The sequence below is a fragment of the Pelecanus crispus genome, chromosome 9, assembly GCF_030463565.1.
Source record: "Pelecanus crispus isolate bPelCri1 chromosome 9, bPelCri1.pri, whole genome shotgun sequence".
NCBI classification, from domain to species: Eukaryota; Metazoa; Chordata; class Aves; order Pelecaniformes; family Pelecanidae; genus Pelecanus; species Pelecanus crispus.
Genome location: NC_134651.1, coordinates 15,019,985 through 15,041,197, shown reverse-complemented (window position 1 = coordinate 15,041,197; position 21,213 = coordinate 15,019,985). Strand labels below are relative to the sequence as shown.

Below are 21,213 nucleotides of genomic sequence, written 5' to 3'. Positions count from 1 at the left end.
AACATGGCAGGGCAGTCTGGATTGGTATGCCCTGTGCTGCTCACAGTCACAGAGGTGTATATATATTCCTGAGTCCCAAGTGTCTTGTTGCCTGTTATTCAGCTGTTTCCCAAGTCTTTTGAAGACCCCCACCCTCACCTCAACTAGCTAGCCCCTGGCCTTGCCCTGGAGCAGGGTAAGCTTTAGGCTGTTTCAGATTATCAGCCTGGTGTGAGCAGTTGTGAGCACCCCAACGTCTGTCTGGCCTCCCTGGACCACCATCAGTGCCTCCCAGTGAGAACTTCCCCTGCACTGAAAACCAGGCCTCAGCAGTACAAGACACAAGTGAGTCAGCTCCTGAAGCACTAGGCTGATTTCATTTGGATGCTGCAGATACAAGGATTTACTTTTAGGGCTCATCATTTCACAAGGTTATTTCAGCCTCAGGCTGGGGAGCTGTCTCCAGATATCCTTTTAAGCCCATGTTCTCCTTCTCTCTCTACTCCAGCTGCCTCTCTCACTCTCTGTCTGCCCCAGGAGATTCTGGCAGGACTGGACCCCAAAGCAGAGTCCCCATTCATGTCTACTCCCAGTGAACATGAAGTATCAGTGCCTGCAATCCTTCTTTTCTGAGCAGGGCTGTCACCATTAGCCCTTCTCTCTGTTATGATTGACCTTAAACCTGGTGAGGGTGGGAGACTGAGTCTGTTGTAGTGAACATAAAACTTAATGCTAATGTATTTTTCAGTCCATCACAGCAGAAACTCTTTACTGTAGGCACATCTGAGGTGCAAGCCCAAGACTCAAGCGCAGTCCAGAGTCCTGGGCTTGTATTTCAGTCTTTCAGCTTTCCAGAAGGGCTTTTAACAAAAAACTCGCATGACTTGCATAAATGACTCGCATGGAGGAGGCTCTGATTCCCTCCTGTTCATAGGTCTTACTTTACCCAGAACTGAACTGTAGGTCACTTTATTTTTTAGTTACTTTGTGGGCATGTGTGGAGATGGAGCCAATGACTGCGGGGTAAGTGAAAATTCTTTACAATATACATATTTAAAAAATGAAAAATGAATGCAATGCCAGTAGAATATTTCAAACTGAGCACATGCTGGAGATGGGAGTGCTCTGCTTATTATTCACAGAGCAACTGTACTGGCACCAGTACTGATTCAGGCCTGATCCCACAGTGTAGTCCTTACCATGCAAGAGCTGTCCTAGGCAGAGACTGTTGCAGTTTGTGGTCTCAAGGACTGATTCATTTCCTTTGCAAAAACCACCAGAGGATTCTCCAAGTCCTCCACTGGGGTTTCTGTCAACATCTTCAGTGTCTGAGGGTGGAGAAGATTAGGGTGAGGAGGAGTTTCCATGGGGAACAGCTGTAGACCTACAAGGTTTTGGTAAATGCACATTTTAGAAGAAGGTTTTTTTCCAAAAGGAAGGGTTCATGTTCAGGAGGGACCCATAACTCCCTTCTGGGCAGGTTCAATTCACTCCATGACTTCATGCATCCTTGTGGCAGTGAGAGCAATGCCACCTAGGCAGTGAAGCACTCACTTGGCCTAACACAGAGTCCCAAGGATTCTCCTGGGGGAAGCAAGCAGAAAACCTAGACTTTCTGCATAAGGTGTGACTGCAAATAAGTGCTGACAAAGGAGGCAGAGACAAACCTGTCTTCTGCAGCTGGTAGTGGATGGCTTTGGGGTCTGTGGAAAATGGACTTTCCTATGCTGTCATCCCCATTCTTCTTCTGGACCCGATGCCTCAACCACATCCCACTGGAGGAGCCTTTTGGGTGGAGCACACCCAGGGAGTGAAGAGGGACTGCTGTTCACAGAACACATCCTGTAATAAGGGGTCACTTCTTGGCTGACATGTCAGTTGCTGTGTCTTCCTGGTTTGTGAGTGCTGAAGAAGAATGTGACTTTCAGGCTTTGAAAGTGGCGCATGCAGGGATATCACTGTCGGAGCAGGAGGCGTCTGTGGCCTCACCTTTCACATCCCGAACCCCCAGCATAGCATGTGTGCCAGAGCTAATCAGGTAAGCATGGATTTTTATTTTTGCTTCCTATTTCATAACAGAGACAGTTCCCACTCCTCTCAAATATTAGTGTTGGCAGTTCCCACCAGGCCAGAATGTACATATCTAGAGAAAAATAAATGTCTTTGACCTTGAAATTACTATTTGTCTAGTTCCCATCTGAAATTCCTTTAAGATACCTTAACTCCCTCAATACTACAGGAGGAGGGCATCTACAGCTGAGCTTTATGACATTAGCAGTATTTTAAATGCAAAAGAAATAGCAAAATGAACAATGGTCCATAAAGCTGAATCAAATGTCCACAAATTAACCTGTATGCTACTGTTAGGCTGTGCCTCTGATACCCTACACAAACAAAATGTTAGCATCTGTTATGCCAGGGTCCTGATTTTGCTTACGGGACCAGATGAATAACCAGGGAGAGTGCATTACCCTCATTGGATACTATATGTTCACTGCAGGGGGAGAGACTTGTTAGTTTGAACTCACTGAGCAGCTGCTTGGCTTTGTATATTTTTCCTCATATGGAGTTGCTACCTGCACTATTAATGTCAGCAGGAAAACTCACTAGGGTAAATTATAGTCTTGCGAACATAGGTGACTGGAATCAAGGCCTTTTGCTTGCAGCAAGATTTCTGCAAGTGAAGATTTTACTTTCATGCAGGCCAGATTTTATTTATTTAACCTCCCAGCAGGAAAGATACTGGTAGACACTTCTCTACTTGTGACACATGCCTTGTTTTTCAACAGTGTTTTGAGAGAACTGGCAACAGGAGCAGACCCATCACCTAATTGCTGTCCTTTATTCATGTCTTCACACAGGGAAGGCCGTGCTGCCCTTGTCACTTCCTTCTGCATGTTCAAGTACATGGCACTGTACAGCACCATTCAATACCTTGGTGTTCTCCTACTGTACTGGGTATGTCTTGGGAACATGTTGGCTAGAACTGGATAAGCCTTGTAGGAGGACTCCCTTGTAGGAGGACTCCCTTGTAGGAGAAACATGGCATAAAAGCCACAATAAAACTAGGGTATGGAGCTTTACCTTTATCTGAGCTGCAGACTTCTGTGGCATGACCACATGGTCCTCCTGTACCCTCAGCTGAAAACTGGAAAGATTCTTCCCATTATCTTCAGCCAGTGGGCTCAAGATCCAAGCTGGGTAAAAAGAAGGCTGAGATACTGAACAGTATTTTGGATGAGGGCATATGTCTGTGAAAAGGGAGAATCTGGCATAAGCATATGCTGTTGCAATTTATTCAGCATTTAAACCATGAATTAACTTGACAGTAAGCAAAATCGCCTGGAGAGCCTTAAACCACTTTTGCATGGCTTCTTCCCAAATAGAGAGGAGGGCTTTGCATTCAGAAGTCACCCGGCATTGAGAAAGCACGTCTCTCCAAATAGCCTTCTTTTTTATTGCATTGAGTAAACTGGAAGCATCGTTAGTCTGAACAATGCACAAAATGAGAGTATTCACTGCAGGCCCAATGATGATGAACCTATTGGCAGGGTGGTGGATTGTGTGGTCCCCTTATCTGCTGAGTAGTGTTTCAGAACAAACAGCAGCACATTAGCTCTATGAAAATAATACAGCTTTTAGGAGATGATGTAAACAAGCCCAGGGCAAATGTCTGATTTGTGATTTTTTTTCTTTGTGTTCCTCTTTTCAGCAACTAAACGCTTTTGGGAATTACCAATTTTTGTTCCAAGATCTGGCTATTACCACTGTAATTGGTTTGACAAGTAAGTCCCTTAAGTCATCCTATATATTAATGAGAGAATGATCTTAAATATTTTTCACCTCCTTGGAAATGCATAATTCTATGTACAGAAAGGAAGAAAAAAGAGACTGCATAGAGTACAGGATATTTAGATTAGTAGAGGAGGTGTCTTGTTTGAGAAAAGCTCTGAAATAAGACGGGTAGTTCTTAGTGGTGCATTTGCTGAACATTGTTGATAACTGGGATGTTATCTCTAGAGGGAGTAAAACCAGACCTGATGCAGTGGAAAGTCTATTCAGGCTTTTTCCTGTTGACTTAGGAAGGCAGATTAAGAAGATACCTGCGGATCCATGCCCAAATGAAAAAGTGTAGGGATTGACTGTTTGGGAGTCCAACTCATATTTGAAGTTGTGTAGGCAGCAGGCACGAGAGGAAAGAGAGGTGAAAATAGAGAAGAAAGAAATGACAGATGTCAGACACAGCAGGAAGCTGTAAACCAAGAATAAGAGAGGAAACCAGTGCTGGAGGGGAAAGAAAGACAGGGTTGTTGAGCTAGAGTAAATGCAGGGAGAGGTTTAGAAGCAGGAGTGGCAAGGGCAGGGGCATGAAAAGCATATAGCAAAACCACATAGCTGTCTTCCATCCCTGCTGGAACACAGACAACTGGAAAAGGCCTTTAAATCAAGTCTAAAAGGGTCAGCCACAATACTGGGTGCCAAAAGCTCCCTTACTGTAAGTAGCCCATTTGGAACACTGCATCAAGGCTTTCTGTATAGCTCTTTTATTCAAAGTCTGGATAATTTTGTTAAACCTAAGAACAGAGGAAAACCTATTGGGTCAGCTAATGCAGTCCTCTACCAGCTCAAATAACTGGGCACTAGGTGCTTAGTCCACAAGGATGCACAGAACATGGGCAACAGAAAATCCCAAGGCACAGTTGACAAGTGACAGAAAGAGAACAGGAGAGCTTGAGCATATCCTTATATCCTTGGGCCTGACAGTAGCCAAATAAAATAAAAATCCAACATTTTATTTTCCAAAAATGCCTCATGATAGTCAGATGCCATTAATTAACCTCTTCTATGGCCAATAAGATTTTGTAAGAAAACAACTCTGTATTTTGTACTTGATATAGTATTTGTATGTATTATAAAGAACATTACAGACTGTAAAAGTGCTGGCCATTGCTGTATATTACTGACTGTTAGCAGCACTGCTTGTATTTTGGACACACTGGTAAACATATCTGTGCATGTTTCAGTGAGTTTCACAGGTGCCTATCCAAAGCTGGTTCCCTACAGGCCTCCTAGCCAGCTCATCTCACCCCCATTGCTGCTCTCTGTTGTACTTAACATCCTCTTCAGCCTCAGCATGCAGATTTTTGGTTTTCTGGTGGTCCAGGAGCAGCCTTGGTATTCCAAGACCGACATACACAGGTAGGTCCCCTTCTTGGGACTCTAGGTGACACAGGGCAGATGTAGTGGCACAGGTCTGCATGATACTGTTGATCAGCTTAACTACAGGCCTGATCAGCAGCTGTAGGCAGACCCCGTGCTTCCCCACAGGGTACAGACACATTAACCAGTGTTGTCTGCAGGTCCCTACGGTCTCCAGCAAGTCTGCTGTGCAGCACAGTGCATGTGGTGAGAATGCTTCTGTTGAGCACAAAGAGGAGTATTTGATTGCAGGGAAGAGCAGGGTATCCAAGTAGATTTGAGTTCAGGCTCCAGCAAGCTCAACCCAGTGGATAAGATCGAGGACATTGCCAATAACCTACATCCTTGTGACAGCAGGAGCAAATCATGGCTGTGAGGGAGGATTCCTGATAGTAGTAGTGGAAGCTGGGGGAAATAACCAGGACAGTGATTGTTGGCTGACGAGTGTGACACTCTTTTTCAGTGCCTGCCTCTCAATGACCAACCACACGGAGAATTCTTCCTCTATTTCCAGCCTGGGGCTCCATGGGATGACAGATGGAGCCCATGGGCAAACAGACAATGGCTACAAGAGCTATGAAAACACCACAGTGTGGCTGCTAAGTACCATCAACTGCCTCATTGTAGCACTAGTGTTTTCCAAGGGAAAGCCTTTCAGGCAACCTATCTACACAAACTGTAAGTATGGGGAGAGAGGGAGGGATCTGTGAGTAAGTCAACTCAGGAGGTCAATTCACTAGGGAAAATTAAAACTTGACCAAAGTGATGCCAGCCAAAAAAGCAGGAGCCCAATATTAGATTTCTAAATGACTAAAGGTCACCTTTTGAGAAGTTTTAGTGCCAGTGGCATCCTGTAACCAGTAGCTCTCTCAGCTGGGCCCACACTTTGTGCTTCTGTACTGCTGAAGACTTGGCCCTGGCATTCAGATTTCTGAAACAGACAAATGGAGTTTGATAAAACCTTTTAAGGAGTAGCAGGAAGGTGGTGCTGGCTGGCAGAAGCATCATGTTACTTTAGGCAGCCTGAATGAGACACCCCAAGAAGAGCCAGAATTAGGTGGTCTCAGTTTGCTTTAGTCTTTAGAATAACTCTGGAAGAGCCCTATGCCTGTCTCCCCAAAGCATGCTGGTTGAGCAGTATTTGAGAGAACTCATGTTCAGGGCATTCTTTTGGGCCCATCTGAGCAGAAAACGTACAATGATATCTGCACATTTACAGAAGCCCTGTTTCCTATTCCAGAACCAGAGATGTTTAGCATTTGCTAACTCTATGACCAGTAACTTCTTTAAAGAGGAAACATCAAAGGAGGCAATAACATGAAGGGGCTGTAGTGTGGTCTAGTAGGTCTATTCCGCCTCTGAAAGACTGTCATGTGAAGGGAAGATGAGCACATGTGATTGTGGCAGTTCTGGAAGTGGCAGTGAGGCATAGGAGAGCTGTCCTTTTTCTCTGTGGGACAAATCCTGCAGCTGTCTCTCAGGCAAAGCTGTGTTCAGTTCTTTTTTGGCTGAAGAGTTAAATTAATGCTGCAGGTTTCATGGCTTTGCTGCTCTAGTATAATAATAGTGAGGAGGGGACATTCCTCTCAGATAGCAGAAGAGTGGGTCATCAGTGTCCCAGAACCAGGCAAAACCAGAGTGAGTGGCTGGGGGTGAAGTTTGGTGCATGCCAGCTGAAGAGAAAATTAATTTACTCATCATTGGAACATTTGTCTATGGATGGGGAGGGCAATAGATTTCCATTGCTTAGACTCTTTAGATCCTGATCGAGAGCAAAGTCTCAGTATCACTGAAATTGAGGGCAGAGTTTGTAATCATATCAACAAGAGCAAGACCACATCCTGGACATTTTTCTGAATGACAGGAGAAACTGAGCTCAGAGTGAGACTCACTGGAAGGCTCGAAGGCTTCTCAGACGTCAGAGGTCAGATTGAATGTTCAAAATACTCTTTTGGCATTTTAAATCTGTGGCTACAAGGCTTGTCCCAGCCTCACATATATCTGCTTGACTGAGTAAAGCTGGGGTTTTACTCTGTTCATTTTTCTTTTGCTGAAAGCTGCTTCCTGTCTCATGGATTTTTTTTTGACTGTTTGACACATAAAATGATTACAATCTTCTGTAGTAAAGGCAAGCAGCTGAGCTTGCTCATAAACCTGTGGCTTTATTTACTTGTTCTTGTCCCTTCAGATGTGTTCATGCTGGTGCTTATAGGGCAGCTGGGCATTTGCCTCTTCTTGATGTTTGCTGATAGTGATGATCTCTACTCTAAGATGGATGTGAGTATTGTTGCAAGGTGGGTTTTCTTCCTACTGCCAGTCCCATTATAAGTGCACTGGGATTGTTTTTAACAAAAGGCACAGACTTCTGCACGGCACTTCTAAAGACAAATCAAATTTAAAGAGGTGGATTTTAGATGATGGGACTGAAGAACTTCTGGAGATATGGTAGCTCCAAACTAAGATCCGTGCATTCTGACACCTGGACAGCCACACATGTACTTTTGATTGTTTCAGCACATTGTCTATGCAACAGAAGATGACATCACTAAGCTTACCATGCTTGTATGTTGGTGGCTTGATAGTTGTGAAGCCAGGAGAAGAAAGGGGCTAGGCCCTGCATGTTTAAACTAAAGCACCATGCACGTGTGTTTCTCAGGCTGTGCTACTTTGCACACAGATCCTCTTGTAAAGAAGATCTGCCAGTCAGCACTCACAGCAGCAATCAGTTCTCAGTCCCTAGTATTTTCAGACTCCCTGTTTAAATTTTAGACAGCCCACAGTTTCCTAAAGCAGCATTTGCGTTTAGAACAGTTGTAGAGAAAGACTAGTGGGGCTGTCATGGCAATAGAGGATCTATCTTGATCCTTGATTATTAAATACCAGTAGGGCTTGGCTTATTTAGTCTTGCAGAATGCAAGCAGGGAGTTGCCTTGTGCAAATCCATCCTAGGGGAAATGCAAGGGAATCATAGAATGCTTTGGGTTGGAAGGGACCTTGAGAGATCATCAAGCCCAACCCCACCCTGCAGTAAGCAGAGATTGAACCTGTGAACTTGGCGTTATTAGCACCATGTTCTAACCAACTGAGCTAACCCGGCTGGTCAGGATAGGATCTACATCAGCCATAGGACAGGGTTGTCAGTGGACCTGACAATTAGTATCTTGAGGGTGGCAGATGTTAACCGGCTCCACTGTGACACTCTTGTAGCCTTGTGGTAGGAGTCACAGGAACAAAACAACAAAAGCAACACACAGCTATTTTTTCAGTACATTTATAATCAGAACGATGAAGCGTGGAGGCTTTGAATATGCTGCTTCCAGTCCTGTATCTTTGCGTGACAGTTAGCAAGTGGATTTTGAAATGGAAATGAAACATGGAAAGAGAAACACAGACAAGGGGAATGGACCTGGGTTTTGAATTAGCTAGGCCAAGCAGCCTAGCTAAAGCAGCCTCACCATAACTGTTTCCAGAGCAGCAGCTCAGCGGGCAGACCCAGTTAAAGAACCTGCCACGAGATGGCACTTTAAAGCAAGTTTTAGTCCTGTTGTGGACTGTGGTGACACAGGACATTGTCAGCGCTGCAGCTGTGAGGGGCTAAAATGCCTTTGGGGAGAACTGCAAAACTCCCAGGCTGCCTTCAGGGAATGCACTGGATTTGCTGAGAAGAGAAAAGGAGGGAGTGGCAATAATAAACTCTGCAATAGCCTAGCCCTGGAGAAACTGCTGATCCAAATTTTGGATCTGAGCTGCATCTCCAAAATAAGTTGAGCTACAGCCAGAAAGCCAGTGCTGCCAGCTGTGGGAAGCTAGAACTGGGTTTGGAGCTGAAATACTCAGACTTTGAACTCTTTCCTACATTAGAAAGAAAGGAAGCATTTAGATTTCCTGCTGCAGTTCTGGAGGACAGTTTGCTGCATCATGAGTTTAAAAGCATCTTTATTCAGTAATTCCTCAAGACAAGTAGCAATATTGGCTCATCAGCAGTGTATAGCCAGTATGGGATCCTGGCTTTTGATGATGTGAATCTGGCAAAGGGTCTAGAGAACAAGTCTTATGAGGATCGGCTGAGGGAACTGGGGTTGGTTAGCCTGGAGAAGAGGAGGCTCAGGGGAGACCTTATCACTCTCTAAAACTACCTGAAAGGAGGTTGTAGCGAGGTGGGTGTCAGTCTCTTCTCCCAAGTAACAAGCAATAGGATGAGAGGAAAGGGCCTCAAGTTGCACCAGGGGAGGTTTAGATTGGATATCAGGAAAAATTTCTTCACAGAAGGGGTTGTCAAGCATTGGACAGGGCTGCCCAGGGAAGTGGTTGAGTCACCATCCCTGGAGGTGTTTAAAAGATGCGTAGATGTGGTGCTTAGGGACATGGTTTAGTGGTGGACTTGGCAGTGCTAGGTTAATGGTTGGACTTGATGATCTTAAAGGTCTTTTCCAACCTAAATGATTCTATGATTCTATGACACAAACTCCCACCCATGTCTAGTGAGCATACATGTTGTTCAACAGCTTCTACTGCTTTTTTCCCAGCTCGTTTGCACCCCTACCATGTGGCGGATCTCCATGGTGATAATGCTTGCAGTCACACTTGCTGTGTCCTTTGTTGTTGAGGTGAGTGAGCATGCTTCATTGAATGTACCTGTTAGCACTAACTGGAGAGACGAAAGGGTCAGGTCTCACTCTTTCTGCCTCCTCCTCAGCCCAGCTCAGGAATATCTAGTAAAAGAGGAGCCATTGCTGCTACCTCGCCCTTATTCTCTTTCCTCAAAGCCCCACATCTGAATAATCAGATATAAGGGAATGCAAGGCCCAACCATCTTTTCTGTCCTCTGGTGAATGGGATGTATCGGGCCGTGCCCCAGGCTAGAGAAATATGGGCGAATTTTGACGTTTTCTACTCAGATCATGAAGACTGTCAGGAGGAGCTGGTCCCAGTTTTCTGGTGGAGAGCTCTCATGGAGCTGATGTGAGAAGTGGTCAGTAAAAGGCTATTTAAGGGATATCAATGAGCAGGATGAAGAGAGAAAACTGCTGTTCAGGTCCTCCAGAATATTCCTTTTGCTCTTGCTTTTACAGGAAGCTGTCATCGAGAACAGACCTTTATGGCTGCTGCTGAAAAAGACCTGCCGGTACCACTCAAAGAGCCATTACAAGAGGCTGCAGCGAGTGTTAGAGCAGGACTCAGCCTGGCCACCTCTGAATGAAATCTTCTTCTCAGATTCTGTGGCAATATCAGTAGAGGGAAATATGGGAGGCCACAGCAATCCAACATTTGACAGCAATGAGGACGCACTCTGAAGGAAACTGCAGAGGACACATGTCCAGGACAGTTGCAGTTGGCTGTAGAAGGACTATCTCAGACATAAGAAAAGAGGAAGGACTGACACATCACTGTCCCTCCATTCTGAGACTAACCAGATCTGGCTTATTTTTAAATTAACTGGAAGCAGAAAAGCTGGCTGCAGTAGCATAAAGCCAGAACAGTGTTTCTCCTGTCCCCTTGCCCATGTATGAATGGTTGCCGGCTGTAAATGGAACAGCTTGCTGAATATTGGCAAAGTATTCATGGTTGAAACACCCCATTGCTGCATCCCTCTCTTGAACTGCATTACGCAGTCCATAAAAGTGGGGGCTCCTCCAGATGAGAAGTAGCTAATTCAGATACCAGCACTCCTCTGGGGAGATCCTCTTTGAGAAAACAAGTAGAACTTACTCCTGATAAAGACTGCTGAACATAGGCAGTTCCTGGGATTCGTATAGCTCTCAGGGTTTCAGATACTGCTACCTGGTGTCTGGCGATTGTTGAGGTTTTTTCCCCCTTCTGGCAATCCTTGGCTTTCTGGAGCTGGAAGGAGCTGCAAATAGCCAAAGCCTTCTAGAAGCATCCACTCCCAGCATCATTACGCTCTTTCCATGATGGGATCAATGCAGAGCTCTGTTGCTAGCTCACTGCTACCAGGCAACCTGTTTGCCCTCTTCTCAGTTTAAAACATATGGTACTTGCATTTTCTGGGTGAAAAATCTATTGACCTGCAGAGCAGAATGATTTCATTGTTTAACAATTCTTTTTTGAGGGAGGTATTTGGGATATCCATTTTAAAAAAGTAGAATGAAACACATGATAATTGCAAATTATAATCTCATCCTGTGGGTCTACAAGGACATGCTGTCCCTTCTGGTGTGAGCTTGCTGTACTAGAGCTGATGCTGCACAGCTGGGCTGCTGCCTGGCATTGACTCCTGGTTTACCAGTGCCAAAAGAAGCAGACGTTGAAGGGGTTACTACCCTCAAGGGCTTAAGGCCTGAATTAAAAGCCAGGGAGACAGGTCTCGGAATAATTTGATTAAATTCCATGGCATGCTCTTAAGTTGAACCATCTTTGGTTTTGGCTCTGGTTTCCAACCATAATTGCACATGTTACACACCATGTGTCATTCCTCAACTCATATCCCTCACCTGTTAACCTTTGATGGTGACTTTTACTCACTCTGCTGTGCTGCTTCTGCCATACATAAATGCAATAGCACTGCACATTTCTGCAGGTTTTACCTACTCAAAAAAAGCAGCTTCTCCCAGTGCATATTCTCTTGGCCCTTTGATGCTAGGCTGACTTCCTGCTCACCGTATTTTGCAATCTCGGTCCCCACCTGGGTAAAACAAGAAGATACCAGTCAGGGAGGCTTCGGACCAAGAGGAACACTTCCTTCTTTGGATATGGTGCGCAGGGGAGTTGTCCACTCTGAACTGACTGCACAATTTGTTTTTCACAGCTGGAGCTTGCCCATGCTTTTCCTGGCTGGGGCTGAGGAGCACTTTGGGAGCACTTCAATGCTGGGGACTGCATGTTCCCACTATTCAATGCTGTAGCACTTTTGCATTGCCACAGAAACCCAGAGAATCAGGCAGGTTGGGGGTCATGGTAAAGATTCCTTTGGTCTTTTTGAGTGAAAAGTAGCTCTGGAAAACCAAGAGCAAATCAGAAGAGATTATGGATTGTTTTGATTCAACATGTCTGTACCAGAAAAGTGTTTGAAAAGAATTTAGTTTGACAAAAAATAACTAAGACTATTTTTCTAAAAAGAAAAAAAAAAAACCCAAGCCAAAAATGTTTCAACTTGAATAAAACATTTATTTGACTCAAAGAAATTTTTTCCCCATTTTAGACAAGTTTGACATAAGCAAATGGGGAGTAAATACCTTCCTACCTACTGCAGTTTACTTAACGGTAAATACCTGCCACAAAGCCACACAACTTGTCACAAACAAGAAATGGTTCACATTTGTTCATAAAAGTGTCTCCAAAGTTAGGATTAGTTCCCAGTTTGCAGCAAAATCCATTAGAAAGTGAAGGCTAGATGCTCTATGCACTCCTTGCAGCTTAAGGAGACACCATAGAGCAGCTTAGTGGAGTTACTGCTGCCATCCTCTGTTTGAGATACAGTAACATTTTCCTTGGAGACAAAATTCTCTATCCTATTTATGAACTCCTGCACACAAGAAATATGCTGCTCCATTTGATAAACTGGCAGCTGCAGTAGCATTGCAGACTAGGCACGTAATTTATATTTATGTCACAATTGACAGTATAAAAGTACCAACTCGTGGCAAACCTGTGGCGCTTGTAGGGGCGACAGATAAAGACCTGCTTGCCTGCTGCTGAAATACAGCCTTACCTGCAAGAGAACCGAATTCAGATGGTAGGTGATATTTAACCTCGGCACTCATTAAGATGTCAGTGTTGTGTTCCACCTTCCTATGCAAGTCCAATGTCTCCAGCCATACCGGGACATACTTTATCATCTTCCCTCAGTGGCATCAGCCACAGTTCAATCAGCAGAGCTATGCAGTGTGTCCCAGCTGTGTTGAACTGCTTATATAGCATAACTCTGGCCATTGGGAGACAAGTGATGTGTTATGCACGTGTTGCTGCAGAAACCAGCTTGTATGCACACATCAAAGCCCCTGTGTTTTGCTCCCTCACCTCTGGTGGAACATCAGAGGTCCCAGTCCACTTCCCAGTGCTGGGCTGGTCCCCTCAGACATGGACTGGAAGGTATTTAGGGTCAGGATGAGGAATAAGCAAAAATACAAGCTTGAAGTGTGTTTAGGATTCGTGTCTGCGTTTTGCATTTTGGGGGCCTCTCTAATTTGGAAGGATCTCATACTTCTGGAAATCAGGATGGCAACAAACAGCTTCCTGCCTGCATAGTCTGTCTACCAGGCACCTGCCATGCTCCTTTTGCCCATCCTCATTTGTTGTGCATGCAAGAGAAGCAGGTACAATGTAGGTGCTCAGTTCTGTCTGAGCGGTTGAACTTGCTGCTTGGCACTCCCAGCTTGTAACACTGACAGACCAGTAGAGAAACAGAAATAAAACTTTGCCACTAAATGAAAAGAGTTGTTTTGTAGGCGGATTGTAGGGGTGTTTTGCAAATTCCAAGGCTGCATTAAGGGCAGAGACAGCTTGACAGCCCTGTATGTGGCTTCGACAGTTCCTGTCTGCAGTCCAAGCTGTCTGAATAGCTGAAGAATCTCCTAGAGGACTGAAGCTCCAGGCTCACTTTCTCCTTTTGTGACTGGCAGTGGACTCTGGTTGGAAAGACCCCCAGTGGTTTTTGCCAGCAGACGCCATCTATCCTGCTTAGCTTTCTGCAACTAAGTCAAAGGGGCAGTCTCACTAGAGCGCAGCCAATCCACTGAGCCGTGTGGCCACTCTGAACAGCTATTTCGAAAATTTGATTTTCCTTGTGAAATATGCTTGTCCTAGTTAACGAAAAAAAAAACCACTTATTTTTGTCCTTCCCAATTACTTATTACTTGTTTATCTTGATACAGTCATCACAGTTTTTGTCTACTCATCAGCACTCAGCCTGCTTGGCAGCACACACAACAAAAGGAGGAACAAATGCAGACCCTCGCCAATAATAGCTGTAGGCGTACAATAATATTAACAAGCCAGAACCTTTTACAAGACATACCAGCTTTCCACTCACATAGCACCTTTTGTCTAAGGAACTTGATGCACAACACAGCTCTTCAGAAGAATTACAGAGGAGGCTGCGGAGACAAAGTTCCTGCCAAGAATCAACCAGGGAAGGAATGCACAGATAGCTGGTACCTGGACCACCCAGTTCAAGGAAAGGAAACAGAAAATTCAGTTATCATATATTGTGGGTGTCTGGTGCCAACAACTGAATTTAGAGGACTCATTACTCACTCTTATGGCCTCTAAAGTCTTCATGTTGGAAAAATAGTCCTGGAGCGTTCTGCACTAATGTCCCCCCCCCAGACAGTCCTTAACCCTGTACAGCCTTTGTCTAGTTTGCGGGCAGATGGCACGCAGCCCCTGAGCTAGGAGGGTCGTCCTGTGCTGCATGATGGTTCAGTGAATTGCCAAAGGCATACAAGGAATGGCAACACTCAAACACACAGCCAAGCCAGGCTGTGTAAATTTTCTTCCTGGTTGGCTATCAACAGTAGGGACATTATTCCTATTCTAAGAAAGTAACTAAATGTCCTGTGTGTCTGAAATACAAAGCATATTTGTCTCTGCTCTGGAGTGCCCTGTTTTCACAGTGGCCTTTGTGGCCAGTGACCACTGGAGGTGCTTGTCACTGACATAGCTTTGATTACTCAGTATAGGTCACTGTAGGTAAAAGGGGAAAGAAACACCCATTCGTATGTCTTGTTTAATTAATAAATCTCTTTGGTACTTCCTAGATGATTAGCAGACAGGGTTAGAATACAAAATTCCCACTTTACTATGTAATTGTCCCAGCCTTTCACCTAGGCCACATGATAAATCGCTCCAGGTAAAAAAAGCATCCTATTTCAAGAAGAGAGTGAGGCTGGAGAGAGAAAGAGGACATCAGGAGAGCGTAACAGGCTCTTTCCCCTGAACCTACAGATTATTTGGGAGGTGCTGGAAGAAGTGCTTTTGGACCTGGGAAGCGGCTCAGAGAACAAGAGACACATTTCATTTATGTCTTTCTCCCCTCTCATACCCCACTCAAGGCCAAGTAAATCTTGATTCAGTAGCTGCAAGCCATGAAACCCAGCAATGCTCCCTCAGCCATTCTTCAATGAACAAAGTTTTACTACTGCATGCAATCACCATGCACATGCCAGCCAGAGTCTAACAGCTACACTAAGCAGAACTGCCTGTTGCTGTAAAACCGCAAAGCTCTGCCGAGGTCACAGGAACTGCACCCCTGGGCACTGCCAGCTGCCTTCTGTTCCTTGCACTGAACCTCCAGCCTGCCACTCCATTCCTCCCTGTCATCACCCTTGCACAGAGCTCACTGCCCACTCACTGCTGACTTGCATGAGAGCCTCAAGCTGCCTCTCATGATGCTCTGTCACTGCTCCTGTTAAATCTTCACAGCTTTTCAGAGCACAAGTCATACAGAAGCATCCCATCCCTTCAGTAGAGACTGTAGAGCAGGAATGTGGACATGCTGGCCTATGGCTTGAGTCCAAGGCTCTAAGCGAGACAGGCATGCGTCAACTGGACCAGTCTTTCTGTCCCAGTGACTGGGTTGTTGTGAGGTTAGGCAAGCATACAATTCAAGGAAGAATATGAGGACATGTGGAACTACCCATGCAAGGCTTGGTGGCCACGTCCTGGTGACAGAGGGCACCTCTGGAGGGCTGAAGGCACCATGGTACTGTCTCCAAAGTTTGGGGGTGTTGGTATAGCACATGCCATGGGCTGATGATTGTCTTCTGCCTGGAAGTTGTGCCACAGGGAAAGGGCCCTGGACACTGACAGGATCCTCAGGAGAAATGGAGAACATCTCCAGGAACAGAACAGAAACGAGGAATGTAACATACGTACCCCTATGCCCTGGAGGGCAGCTGGGATGAGTGGCTGATGACCAGCCCGTGGTCTGTGGTGTGGGCTGTGAGCACTGGAGAACATGTGTTGTTACATACCAGAGATACTAAACGCTTATTGTAGCTGACTTTTGAACTTCTAGGCATAGGAGATTGCTCATTTATATGGACCATGTTGTGCCTGATTAACTGTATACATTACACTGAATACAGCCTGACTTATTTGCTGAAATAAACATAAAGTTAATTATAAATCTCTTTTTGCTTCTTTGGGGACAGAGGGTGCTATTTTACTGCTTTCTGTATATTACCTGCTGGTTTCTTTATACTTCAAAAGAACCTTTTGGCATAGCTACAGCTTCACATTTCCTTACAGCTGAATGGACACCTGGTACTTGAGCAAAAATAGAGCTTTATTAAGTGCACAAAGAAAGAAAAGGACCTGAAGAGCAGTAAGGTGGGACATTCTGTGCACCAACAAGGAGGACAGTTCAAACCGTGAAAAGTGAGAGGATGAAAAAGGCAGCCCCAGCATGCCCCTCTCCTGTCTCTGTGCCTCCTCCTGCCATGGCTCTGGGCGGAGAGCTCTTTGCCCTCCAGATCTGCCCCACTCAGAATCTGCCAAGATCCCCTGTTCTTGACTAAGCAGCTGAAGAGGGACTGGAGCCGTATGCCTCCGGCAGCTATTCAGAGCTGGAGTTGAATGGAAGAGGTTTGGATTGCCCTCCGGAAGGGTTTTCTCTGCATAGCAGTCCAGCGAAGCTGGGCACACAGCCTTCTTGTTAGACCTGTCAGTAAGGAAGGCTGCAAATGCCTCTTGGCATAAACCCCTGTGCAGAATCAGGGGCCTTGCCTGGCATCTCAGGGAAATGGCGACAAAGGCAGAGCTCTGAACAAGCTCGTCAGGGCTCTCACCTTACCCTCGCTGCCCTTCTCTTGCTCTCTGAAATATCTGACTCTGCTGTGCATCTTCAGTGCCTGCAAAATCCAACAGACCCAAGCTGCCTTCCCCACACTACACTGCAGCCTCTATCCTCCACATCAGTCAGCGAGGTAGACAGGTGAGGTATGTAGATAAGATAACTAAGAGAAATACACAGCCAAGGTACCTGGGCAAGGCAACATGTGTTTTGGCTCAAGCTGCAGGAATCACACACAAAATGCCCAGATCTCCTTGAGGAGCCCCTCAGTGATGCTGCCTTGGATGTGTCCCACAGTGTTCCCCTGCATAACACCCAACCCTGTGGGTGCAGGCTCATGCTGAGGGCTTCACCTCAGCTGAGCTCTGCAGCACTACCTGCCAGCCCGATCCCCCGAGCCAGCATCGCCCCAGCAGCAGGTCAGGCTCCTGTGTTTCTTTGGGAGCGTGGCAATGGGGACAACACGGTCTTCCTTGGAAAGCAAGTGCAGTGGGCAGCACTATGGAAAGGGGAAGAGAAAGGCTTTCAGGCAGGCTGTGATTCAGATTTCTCTTGATTGTTCTCTTGTGGACAATGCCAAAACAGACTTTCCTGGTGAGCCGAGAGGTGCAGAGCAGTGGGTGCTTGTGCCAGGTGAACAGACCCGCAGGAAGGGACCAGGAGTCAGCAGCGATTCCGAGATGCCTTTATCTATCCATTTTCCCCAAGACAAAGCACCATGCTGTGCCCCCTGTCAACTCTCAGCCCATCTGCATGCAGGTCCTAATGTTTTGTTTGCTTTGCTGGCAGGTGGAATGTTTTAGAGCAATTCTCCAGCTTTTTCTTAGAATCATAGAATCATAGAATTGTTTAGGTTGGAAAAGACCCTTAAGATCATCAAGTCCAACCGTTAACCTAGCACTACCAATTCCACCACTAAACCATGTCCCTAAGCACCACATCTACACCTCTTTTAAACACCTCCAGGGATGGTGACTCAACCACTTCCCTGGGCAGCCTGCTCCAATGCTTGACAACACTTTCCCTGAAGAAATTTTTCCTAATATCCAATCTAAACCTCCCCTGGTGCAACTTGAGCCCATTTCCTCTCATCCTATTGCTTGTTACTTGGGAAGAGAGACCAACACCCACCTCACTACAACCTCCTTTCAGGTAGTTGTAGAGAGCGATAAGGTCTCCCCTCAGCCTCCTCTTCTCCAGACTAAACAACCCCAGTTCCCTCAGCCGCTCCTCATAAGACTTGTTCTCTAGACCCTTCACCAGCTTTGTCACCCTTCTTTGAACATGCTCCAGCACCTCAATGTCTTTCTTGTAGTAAGTGGCCCAAAACTGGACACAGTATTGGAGGTGTGACCTCACCAGTGCTGAGTATAGGGGGACAATCACCTCCCTGCTCCTGCTGGCCACACTATTCCTGATACAAGCCAGGATGGTGTTGGCCTTCTTGGCCACCTAGGCACACTGCTGGCTCATGTTCAGCCGGCTGTCAGCCAACAGCCCCAGGTCCTTTTCGGCCAGGCAGCTTTCCAGCCACTCTTCCCCAAGCCTGTAGCATTGCATGGGTTCTTCCCCGTGTGTGCACAGCTGAAGGGGGTGCTGCACAGAGCAGCATGCTTCTCCACTGCACAGAGCAGCACGCTTCCCCTGAGCTCACTGGGAATGACTTAGCCCAGTGCTGGAGGTGCCTGGTCCTGTAAGAGCAGTGTCCTAAGTGGACTGACCCACTGTCCTCTCCAGGATGCTGGATTAGTGCATGGGGTGTTGCGGTGGTACAGCTACAGCACCTCTGATACCTGAACCATGTACAGTGCCTGTAGATACCCTGCAAGTGTTTGAATCATTTTGGCTGTTACTGGAAAGTTCACTGTGCTTACCAACAGCGTGTCTCATTCATGCTTCTCAAGAGGTCAGGAAACAAACCTGGATGACTTTTAAGTAAAATTGCCTTCTTGGCTCCACCACCTGTAGATGAAGTGAAGAATGCAGTCGTTAAGCCTGTGGTCTGTTTACATGCTCTAAAAATGTCAATCTCAGACATCTGGTAGGACTGCACTCAGATAACCCAACCTATGGGATGGCTGGGGCACAGCGGGTAGAGGTAGAGCAAGGTTATTTGGGCTAAGAGGTCCAGGTGGTAACTGCTAGCACTTGGACACTGGGAGAAAGGGTTTGAAATGAAAGCATGGCTTTGCTTTTCAATAGCTTTGTTCAGCTGCTCAATACAGCTAAGTTTTTTTAATAACTTGGTATCAGACACTCACCAGTGCTAGGAATAAACCTGACCAGAGCCCAGGGAAGGAGAGAGAGGAGGGCAGAATGATGGGAACATCAGGAGAAATACAAACCCAGCAGAAAATATGCAAGAAAAAATAGAGGCAGGAGTGAAGAAATGTAAGTCCTGACAGACACGGCTGTGCAGGTGTCTCACTGCAGACTGGTTGGTCCCAAGAATAAATGGAATGGTCCTGCTAAATACAGTTACCTGGATCTGAATTCACAGAGAGCCATTGCCCCACTGCAATTAAGGTCTGGGCTGTGCTTTACTGAGCTTGGGCAGGGATTCCTGCAGAACCCACTGGAGCGTGAGGCTGGTGGGAACCCATCATGGTTATTTGGTCCATCTCCCTGCTCTGAGGCAAGATCCACCCATCCTTAGATCGTCCTTGGCAAACTATGTCCTGCTTTTCCTTAAAATCTTCTATTGCACAAGATTTCCTCCTGCCCTAAGTAGCCTGTTTGAGTATTTTACTCTCCTCTAAGTTAGAAAATCTTCATTAATATCTAAACTAACTCTTAAAATCTAATTGTTTAATCTAATAAGAAATTAGTCTGATTTCTCCTTGTCTGTAATAAGGAGAAAAAAAATAGTTGACTATCTTTTGTGTATTGTAAGAGTTATTATGTTTCCCTTCAGCCTTCTCTTTTCTAGTTTAAACAAATTTATTCAACTTTTCTTCATGTGTCATGTTTTCCAAACTTCTCATCTCATTGTCATTTGGACTCTTGCCATTTAGGTTGCACCTTCCTAGAGCTTGAACTCCAGCCGAGAATTTGCTAACAGTGAGTCAAGTGGAATAATTTCCTGACATCTTACAGATCTCACCAGCTTCCTGCTACTGTGGTTCAGAATGACAGTCACATTTTTGGCAAGATAAAAGTCAACTTGCAGTTAGCTACATCTCCTTCTCTGTAATACACCTACTTGACCGCTACCTCCTAAATTTATGCTTCTTTCTTCTAGCTACTAAGTGCAGCATTCTACTGAATTTCATATGGTCATTTAGGATTATTTGGCTAGCATCCCAAAATCATGCTGCATTGTTTCTTTCCTGCTTTAAAGCATGTGCTTCCATCAGCTCAGCATCATGAACACCTTTCAGCTGTCCTCTCCATCCTGTTATCCAAGCTGCTAACAAAACCATGAATATTTTGGGTTCCTTGGGATGGACAGTGAACCACTGACACCTACTTAGGGTTCAACCCTTCAGCATATCATAAAAGAATCCTATTTCTCAGTATCTTTGTATCTCACGGGGAGCTTTGTCAAAAGCCTAAATGTGTCACATTAGCTGCTTCTCTCTTGTTCCCTGGAGCATCTCCCTGTCAGGAAGGAAATGAGATTGGTTTGATAGGATCTTCCCATGACAGATCCATGTTAGTTGCTCCTTATCACTTTATTATCCCCTAGGTACTCAGAAACCGACTGCTTAAGAATTTTCTGTCACATCCATCTATGTATTCAAACTGGGTTGACTGGCCTGTAATTCCGAGTCCTTCTTTTTTGCCTTTTCAGGTGCTGCCTCCACAGCTTGGTGGACTGGGGCTGGAGGTGTCCCACACAGCCTGGGGAGCACTTTGCAAGCGCAGACTGCGGTGGTAGTGGTGGGTATCCTGCCAGGAAACTGCTGAGACTCCGGTCCAGAGACTGGAGGTCATATGCCTGCTGTCCTGGTTTTGGCTGGGATAGAGTTAATTTTCTTCCTAGTAGCAGGCACAGTGCTGTGTTTTGGATTTAGTATGAGAATAATGTTGATAACACGCTGATGTTTTTAGTTGTTGCTGAGTACTGCTTATGCTAGTCAAGGACTTTGCAGCTTCCCATGCTCTGCCAGGTACACAAGAAACTGGGAGGGGGCACAGGTAGAATAGTTGATCCAAACTGACCAAAGGGCTATTCCATACCATATGATGTCATGTTCAGTATATAAACTGGGGGGGTTGGCCGGGGAGCAGCGATTGCTGCTCAGGAACTGTCTGGGTATCGGTTGGCGGGTGGTGAGCAA

General features: G+C 45.7%; 1 protein-coding gene across 1 annotated transcript in view; it reads left to right on the top strand.

Moving 5' to 3' along the window:
* The window catches only part of LOC104028375 (putative cation-transporting ATPase 13A4), a 42,732-nt gene extending 31,978 nt beyond the window's left edge, over positions 1-10,754 (top strand). The window contains exons 22-30 of the mRNA XM_075716037.1: positions 960-1,002; positions 1,908-2,017; positions 2,841-2,937; positions 3,692-3,764; positions 5,004-5,178; positions 5,642-5,856; positions 7,367-7,455; positions 9,705-9,785; positions 10,251-10,754. Of these exons, the coding sequence (XP_075572152.1) occupies positions 960-1,002; positions 1,908-2,017; positions 2,841-2,937; positions 3,692-3,764; positions 5,004-5,178; positions 5,642-5,856; positions 7,367-7,455; positions 9,705-9,785; positions 10,251-10,472 (1,105 nt within the window). The 3' untranslated portion in view covers positions 10,473-10,754. The remainder of the gene's footprint in view (positions 1-959; positions 1,003-1,907; positions 2,018-2,840; positions 2,938-3,691; positions 3,765-5,003; positions 5,179-5,641; positions 5,857-7,366; positions 7,456-9,704; positions 9,786-10,250) is intronic.
* The last annotated feature ends 10,459 nt before the right edge of the window (positions 10,755-21,213 follow it).